General features: G+C 45.6%; 1 protein-coding gene across 1 annotated transcript in view; it reads left to right on the top strand.

Moving 5' to 3' along the window:
• Positions 1 to 342: 342 nt before the first annotated feature.
• LOC147621043 (glutathione reductase, cytosolic-like) overlaps positions 343 to 8,980 on the top strand; it is an 81,017-nt gene continuing 72,379 nt past the window's right edge. The window contains exon 1 of the mRNA XM_086825292.1: positions 343 to 602. Coding sequence (XP_086681418.1) covers positions 465 to 602 — 138 coding nt within the window. The 5' untranslated portion in view covers positions 343 to 464. The remainder of the gene's footprint in view (positions 603 to 8,980) is intronic.

Genomic DNA, 8,980 nt, shown 5'->3' with positions numbered 1-8,980 from the left:
TGAAGTGGTTTCGGTAGAATGCAAGGTAGTGCGAGGGCCCTTCTGAAGGCCATGATCCACCCGAGTTCAAGTCCCATCGTTGGTCATATGCATTCTACCGAAACTTAGGTGGATCATGGCCTTCAGAAGGGCCCTCGTACTACCCTGTAGTGCGAGGGCCCTTCTGACATGGTAGTGCGAGGGCCCTTCTGAAGGCCATGATCCACCTGAGTTCAAGTCCCATCGTTGGTCGTATAGTGAGAGGGTCCTTCTAAAGGCCATGATGAGTTCAAGTCCCATCGTTATCGTTGGTAGTATGCATTCTACTGACGTTAATACCTCTCTCCCATATATATATATAGTGTGTGTAATAAAAGAGTTCGAAATGTGGAACAGCGAGGCACACGTGGTATCCGGACATGAATGACTCGCCTGTCTAAAACCCGTAGATAAACCCAAACGGCAAACCCTTGCAACAGACACATATGGCGCGCAAGATGCTTATCGACGGGTCGGATGGACTGTCCGATGGCCAAGGCGAGTTCGACTACGACCTCTTCACCATCGGCGCTGGCAGTGGTGGGGTACGGGCCTCCCGCATGTCCGCAAGCTTCGGTGCGAAGGTATGGCCCTTATAGCCTCAAATCGGTATATATGAGAGAGAGAGAGAGAGAGAGAGAGAGAGAGATCTCCATCACGAGAACCAAGAGAGAGAGAGTTGTTAACTGTTGAGTTACCGATGGACATTGCACATTTGGTGTCCGTTTGGGTTTGGGAAAACGTCCTGACATTCCGACTAGGCTTGACCTATGAACGATCAGGGAATGACTTCCCGCCTGGTCCCTCATTTTCCTTTTATTCCTCTACGAGACTTTGAATCGATCAGGGAATGACTTTCCAGCTTGGCCCTCGTGGGCAGGGGGAGCAGCAAGAGTATTTTCCTGGTGTGAACGTTTTGAGGGTTCTGTTTGAAACTTTTTTTACTATCTTCTGGAGAAATTGCGTGTCATGCTGGCCATCTATTATGATTGGTTTTATCTGTTAGATGGGGGGGTCGTTTATTTGAAAGTTACTTGAACAGACACATGCTAGTACAATTTAAAGAATGCGACCAGAACGTCTATTTTCTAAGCTTGAGCAGACACTGGCAAAGAATGCGACCAGAACCCCTATTTTCTAAGCTTGAGTAGACAAATGCCAGTGTCATTTTGAGGAATGTGAAGTAGAACGTCTATTTTCTAAAGTTGCATCCTTGGGGTATATTAACAGTGTAGATATATGCAGTGTGGCTTTTGGAATGAAAGTAGATATACGTCTCACTTTTCTTTTGTCTACAAGATTTTGAACTCTTTTAGTCTTGAAGGGAAAATGGTTTAGATGCTGGCTGCTTGTCATGTCACATGCAGATGCCTTTCTAGTGTGGTGCATTAACATGAGAGAAAAGAGAGAAGAGAGACATAGACCACCAGATTGCGTCCTAAACCCATTGAAGGCCCCCACCTTTCAGCGGATTTGCTTATATTATGGAATTGAGTTAAGTAGATTACAAATCTTTGACCTTGAATTTTTGATGTCTCCTTCCTTCCTCGCAAACTTTGGCTCGTGGTATTCAAACTGTCCACTTGTCAGTCTTGAACTGTTTTTTTGTTAGAACAATCTGATTCTTGGTATTTTTTGGACTTCTTTTGCCTTCATCTTTTGTGGAACGGAGTCTTGTTGGAGTGGGGCCAATTCATAGGAAAAATCCTTGAACACAAGTTGGTTAGCCTTTGTGAGCCCTAAAAACACAGTTAAAAAGGTGCCCAACCCTTGACCACTTGGCTAGGCTGATTTTACACATACCTGCTCTTGAGAAACAAGGATAGATGCCTCCTCCAAGAGGGAACCCATATCCACAACAAATCTCTGCTCTCCAAGACTCCTCTCAAGTGCTTTTCAATGAAGCAAGGCTCCAGAACCAATCAGCCCCCTCTCAAACCTGAGAGAGGAGGCGGTTGGACAGTAGCAAAACAATCCAAGAAACCACTGGGAACCTCCTCTATTGGAAGGGTAGGGACTTGTGGAGGAAGAAGAAGAACTTGCCTGGCAACTCCACACGCAAGAAGCTCACTACAAGTGATGCTGAAAACAGAAAATGCAGCCAAAAAACCAATGCTTGCCTCTGTAGAAGAAAACGCAGCCAAGAAACTGAGAGAGTAGAGAGAGTAGAGAGAGTTTGTGGACAAGATCACCTTTTATAATAGCTTGAAGCTTTACAATGGCAATAGCCAGCAAGAGAATGTTGAACTTGTGCAAGGAATGGATTGGGTGAAGTGAGTAATGGGGGAGGACTCTTTATATAGTGAGTATATGGCTTGGCCGACTGCTCTAAAGCAGGCTGGCAGATCCATGACCAACTAAACAAGAAAAAGTACATAAAATCTCCAAAAATAAGCTTTGCTCAGATACACAGAGATGCACTAATTCTAACACTTAGGTTGCCCAAAACTGGTCCAAAACTGTTGTGTGAGCTGCCCAACTCACCGTACAACCCTTCCCAAACAAAATATATATTGTTGGACTTGTTTGCTTTGATATCTGGTGTGTGGCACTTGAAAGGTGGAACAGCAGAGCACCACATACAGAGCGGAAGGCCAACAACCCGCCAGGTCCCCCCCCCCACTTGAAGATCCCGTGAATCACCATAAAGGTGGGGGATAAGGGGAGACCAAGGGCTATTTAGCCCTATAGAGAGGAGTCGATTAGACCCCAACCCACTGTGGGATAATACACTGCCACATGGCAGCATGAGTAGTAGGAGGGCAAGAATACATTTCCAACATGCTCCTTGGATGTGAAGCCCGATGCGGAGCCGACGAGCAGAGCACCACATGTAGAGCGGAAGGCCAGCCAACCCCCCCCCCACCCCACCGACCTGAAGATCTTGTGAACCACCATAAAGGTGGGGGATAGGGGGAGATCAAGGGCTATTTAGCTCTATATAGAGGAGTTGATTAGACCCCAACCCACTACGTGGGATAATATACTGCCATATGGCAGCACGAGGAGCAGGAGGGCAAGAATCCATTTCCAACAACACTTGGCCTTATAAGCTACCGAGACGTGTACATACCTCACTCCAAGCGGGTTACAAAATTGTGTGGAGTCTACACATGGAAGATAGTGTGGACCAAGCCAAGCCTACCCTGCTAGTAACGAGGAATAGTGCAGATTATGTAATTCACCCAAATGGGTATGCATGGTTTTGGACACGCTTCGTAGCTAAACAATTAAACACTTGATTGAAATGTAGCAGCACAAGACAAGACACAAAAGCTGAAAATTAAATGGCACAATGTACACCGATGTATATTTTTGCTATCGGCCCGTTATTATATACTCATTATTGCTGATATTTAGCATTAAATGCTATTTTTCATCGTCGTTTCACACGTATTATCAGTCCTATATGGTGGCCGATTGTACCAGATGTTGCTGATTAGCCGTCGAAGCCATTGTAAGGGTGCTGATTGGGTGTAGGACTCTTGTATATCCCTTGTGCCCATGGTGGGGCCACATGCAAGGCTCATAGGGTTGGCCTAGTTTCTTGACTCTCTTTGCTAAACCACTTCTGCATGCTTGTGTATGCTTGCTATGCTGGGATAACCTACATGAACTGAGTGTTCTCCAAGTGGGTTAAGTGACCGATTGTGACACCTAAGGCTTGGAAAGACCTACGTAGCTCGTGCTTTACATGTTCCTAGACTAGGTCTCACTATGGGGTCACAACATATGACAGATAATTTTGTACTATTTCTCTGCTAGTATGGCACTAATGTGTCTCATGGCAGTTCAGTGCGAGGGTGCATGTGACATTCCCTCCTGCTTAGCTTGGCGGTAATTGCATGACCTTCAAGGAGTTCGCTACTATCTATGGGGTACTCTTGGAAGAATTATCCGTTGAGCCAAACGGCTTCGCGAGTGCCTTAGTATTTGAACTTGGTGTAGAATTGTTTTTGTCTTCCATCGGAAACATGCTTCCACTTGTAGAGGAGAATCTACCCATGCTCGATAATTTCTGCTTCGTTGACCACTTTAGGTTGTTGCTCATTTGGGATTGCTTATAAGAATGGTCCAACATAAGGCTTCAACCATGAGACATGGAAGACATTATGCATAGACGAATTGTCTTGCAACTTCAACTTCATGGAGACATCACTGAGCTTCTTTAAAATAGAAAACGAGCCAAAGCTTTGGAAAGAGAGCTTGGGACTATGCTTGCCCACTTGCTTTAATCGTTGTGTCATGATTCGGAGAAATACCCAATCTTTCTCGGACCTTCTTGTAGTTATTGTCTCGTCTAGACTTGTTGGCTTGCCTTGTGTATGGTTCCTGTGCTTTGGGTAGGCGCTTCTTCATGGTCTCAATAATCTCTGAAAATGTTTGTGGCCTTGTTGTCCTTCAATGATGGCGACACCATCTTCGTAAGAAGAGACGAGAAGCGATAACCAAATGCCGTCTCACATGGAGACTTGCCAATACTAGATCAATGAGTATCATTAAGGATAGCTTGCACCAAAGGAAGATACTGTTCCCATTGTGACTGCATGTTATGGAAATAAGATCTGAGAACATCAAAGGTCAATTGATTATATATTTTTGTCTGACCATCTGTTTGTGGATGAAATGCACTAGAGAATTGCAACTTAGTTTCAAAGCTATCAAAAAATACCCTCCAAAAATTGAAATAAGATCTGAGAACATCAAAGGCCAATTGATTATATATTTTTGTTTGACCATCTGTTTGTGGATGAAATGCACTAGAGAATTGCAACTTAGTTTCAAAGCTATCAAAAAATACCTTGAAAAAATGTGAAGTAAACTTGGGAATTCTATCTGAAGTAATTGTCCGTGATAAACAACAAATGGGGTACCAAAGCCAAGTAAACAAGTGAGCAATAGTGGCCGCTTGCTTGCACAGAATGAGCATGCAAAACTTACTGAAATGGTTAACAATTGTCAAATACTATGTAATTATGGTTTCCATAACTGCTGGAAGAGGGTCTACGAAGTTTATACTGATATCCTAAAAAGGTCTCTCAGGAACAGGAACAGGAACAGGAACAGGCACTGGTTGAGGCAACCCTAGCTTCAAGTGTGGAACCTTTAGTTTTTGCTAAATCTGGAATGCTTGGACATACTGGTAGACATCTCTTCTTATCTTTGGCCAGTAGATGTTGGACATGTCATCTCAAGCTCTCTTTTACTCCATTTTATGCCACTTTTTATCTAGATATTTATTTGATATTTTTAGTTATTTTTCCATATTTCTTAGGCTATTTTAGGCATTTTTTATCAGTCGTGAACATTTGTCCTCCAGTGCTATTGGCCAATTGCTCTACATGAGATGTATATAACATGGTCATTGTGCCTTCATAATTGATTCGATATATTCAATACTTTTTAGTTCTTGGCTCAAGTGTTGGATCTCTCTTGGCTGTCTACTCTCTTGCGTGATCTCTATTTGCTTCCGCTTCATATTCACATATTCTCACATGGTATCATAGCTCTTGTGCTTCCACAGATCAGCAAGAAGAGTTTTCATCCTACGTTTTTCTCCTTTGCTGCCTTGGCAGTTGCATTTTGGAGATCTACTTCATCGCTCTAATCAGCGTTTTTGTGCTGCGTTTCTCCTACAGCGTTTCTCCTACAGCAGCACCTGTCCCCCCCCCCCAGCCCTCCCTCTCCTCCCCTAATTCGGTATTCTGGCCCTTTCCTAGACTAGTGGTAGCACCGAGCACTTGCTCCATTAGCCTCTCCCTCCCTTACTTCATCGCGCATCGTGTCAGCTCCCCTTCTACATCTTTCTTTCACCTCAGCTAGCATCTAGGAAGGATTGGCCCACCCTCGGGTACCTCCTTGCAGCCTTTTCGTTGTAAATTCAAAAGGAGAATTCCATGGCTTCTACATCGACTATCATCTCTTTATCCATTCCTCAAATTCCAAAGGAATCCATCTTTAGATGGAACCAATTATCTTGATTGGGCACTACTGTTAGCAGTCATCTCTAGTCTGTACATTACACACTAGGGCCTTTGTTGTGGGTGTGCCCGCCCATGTAGGTAGTTCTCCATTTTTTCCTGATTTGTCCATTTTCCTTGTTTTTCTGGCTGTGGGGGAGTGCTGTCGGCTGTTGTATTGCTGGCCGACCTGGTATGCCCTGTTTTTTGCTAGCCGACTGGGTTTGCCCCACTGCTCAGTGCTGGCCGACTGGAGTTTTCTATGAGTTGTGGGCATATTGGCTGCTGTCGGCCTGTTTTGGGCTGGCTGACCAGTAGCTCTAGGTTGTTCTCCACCGCTCGGGTACACACCAGCCAGCAGTCAGTTCTGAGAAACGGTAGCCCAAAAACAGCAGCCAAAGCTGGACTTGAGTAGTTCACAGCCCCAGGTCCTCCTCTTGCTGTCCATATAGCTGCAGCCTGCAGTCACAGGCAGTTTGGATGGTTTTACAGGCGTAGACGTGTCAGTACAGGTGTGGTAGCAGGAGCAGCCATGGAGGCTCTGATGTTGGTTGCACAGCAGAAAGCTCCGCCCACCACGTTTGTGTGATTCATGAAAGGATCAAAAAGGATCAAGGGCTCGTATATTTTACTTGCAGGGATGTATTTAATTGAGATGGTCAATTTTTGCGTATGCCAGAAATATTTAGCCTAGCCCATGTTAACAGTCATCTCCTGTCTGTATATTTACACCAAGGCCTCTGTTGTGGGTGTGCCTGCCGGATTTAGATGTTTTCTCATTTTTTCCCACTCCATATTTTTTCCCTATTTTTACCAGGTGTGGGAGGTTGTCCTGTGGTTCTGGGATTGATCCAGGTGATAGCCGATTGGTCTTGCTGCTCCCTATCTCTCTGTGTAGCTGGCCGACCTCACACGTGTAGTGGCCGACTGACAGGAGCTGGCCGACTGGGATTTATGCAAGTCGGGTGTCCTTCAGGTGCTGTCGGTTGTCCTTGTGCTACAGGCCGACTAGATCACAGGGGCCATATAAAATGGCCCCTTTTCCCCACACATGTTGTATTCAGTTCTCGGGATTTTCTTGTGGATATATAGCAGAGTTACACGCCTGTCTCGCTCCTTCTCTATTGCTGTGTTTTTCTGCAGTGCACTTGCTCTTGAGTTTTCAGATTTTATCTTCATCTCTGCGGCATATTTTGACATGGTATCAGAGCTCTAGGCTCTTGATAGATCTTGGGAACTGTGTGAGTAAGAGGGGGCTTGTTTTGTTGCTGATTGGTGGACTGTTTTGGACTGTTCGGAAAGAGGAGAAGCAAGAGGAAGGCGGGCTGATTTACTGGACAGCCACTTGCAAGTTTAAGTTCTTTTTTTTCCCACCCACCCACCCTTTTCAATTACAACCCCGCAATGGCAGATTTACTTGAGATGGCTGAGAAGCATGTGAAGATCCCGACACTCCCCACATTCCGAGTAGACCGTCAGTTGGACGGGAACAACTACGGCATATGGAAGGTAATGATGGAATGTGTTTTGGAGTCTTATGACCTTGCTGATTTCATTGTTGTTAGGATTCCATGGACGGAGTTAGAGGAAGGGGAGTTACCCTCGATTCGGAAGGAACACAAGACACATGCACTGTTGTGGGATCGTGTCAATGCCACCAAGTGGTTAGTGGACACCCTTCGGGAGTCAGGTGTCACGGAGCTTCCCTCTGAATGGACCACAGAGGACGGACCTCGAAGATCGCACAGAGTCCGTGACAAAAGTCATTCAGCGGAGCTTTTACAAGTCAACTATGTTTTGATGTCTCGTATCATGCGGGACAAAGAGCCCACTTCCGTCAAGGAAGCCCTTGTTCAGGATACTTGGAGGAAAGCCATGCAGGTGGAACTGGATGCCATCGAGAAGAACAACACTTGGGAGTTGGTACCGAGGCCATCAAAACGGTCAAACATTGGTGTCAAATGGGTCTTTAAGAGCAAATATGCGTGAGATGGGTTGGTGGACAAACACAAAGCTAGACTCGTGGCTAAGGGTTATGCTGAGCGGCCAGGCATCGACTATGAGGATACCTTTGCACCGACAGCAAGGATGACCACGATTCGAACCGTTCTTGTCCTTGCTTCTTCTCAGAGGTGGCCTATGTATCAGATGGATATCTGCGTTCCTTAATGGTGACCTGCAGGAGGAGGTGTATGTTGAGCAACCTCCAGGCTTTGTGGTTCCAGGATCAGAAGGGATGGTTTACAGGTTAAGAAAGGCCTTGTATGGTCTTCAACAGGCTCCCAGGGCTTGGAATAAGAAGATTGATTCCTTCTTTCTTCGGACTGGATTTCAGAGAGATTGCAGATCCCAACCTGAATCTCTTTCGGGAACGCGGCATGGTTGCGTTAATCATCCTTTATGTGGATATCTCATTCTCACCGGCTGTCATATGGAGCACATTGGAGTGACGAATGCTGCCTTGTCAAAGGAGTTTGAGATGACCGACTTAGGCTTACTCCACTTCTTTTTGGGATTGGAGATTTGGCAGACCCAAAGGGGGTTTTTTGTCTCTCAGCAGCGGTATGTACATGAGTTGCTTGAGGTCTTTGGGATGGAGAACTGCAAGCCTATTACGTCGCTGATGGACCCGAACACAAAGCTGACAGTGAATGATCCTTGTGAGCTAGTTCATGCCTCTCTGTACCGGAAGTTGGTTGGTTCATTGATCTGGTTGTTGAACACCAGATTGGACTTGAGCTTTTCCGTGGGGCTGTTGAACTGTTGAAGTCTCATTGGGACGCAGGATTGCGGATCTTGCGGTACTTGCAGGGTACGAAGGATCTTGGACTCTTCTACACAGGAGGGGGATTGATGGATGGAGTAGGTTGGAGTGACTCAGATTGGGGAGGAGATCCAGACACGAGGAGATCCACATCAGGCTATAGTTTTACCCTTGGCTCAGGAGCGGTTTCATGGAGTAGTAAAGAGGCAGCCAACTATTGCCTTATCATCTACAGAGG

The sequence above is a fragment of the Cibotium barometz genome, chromosome 31 (assembly GCF_041138505.1).
Source record: "Cibotium barometz isolate CiBa-2024 chromosome 31, ASM4113850v1, whole genome shotgun sequence".
In the NCBI taxonomy this organism is placed as follows: domain Eukaryota; kingdom Viridiplantae; phylum Streptophyta; class Polypodiopsida; order Cyatheales; family Cibotiaceae; genus Cibotium; species Cibotium barometz.
Note: the sequence above shows the minus strand (reverse complement) of the source record. Positions and strands in the feature narration are given on the sequence as shown.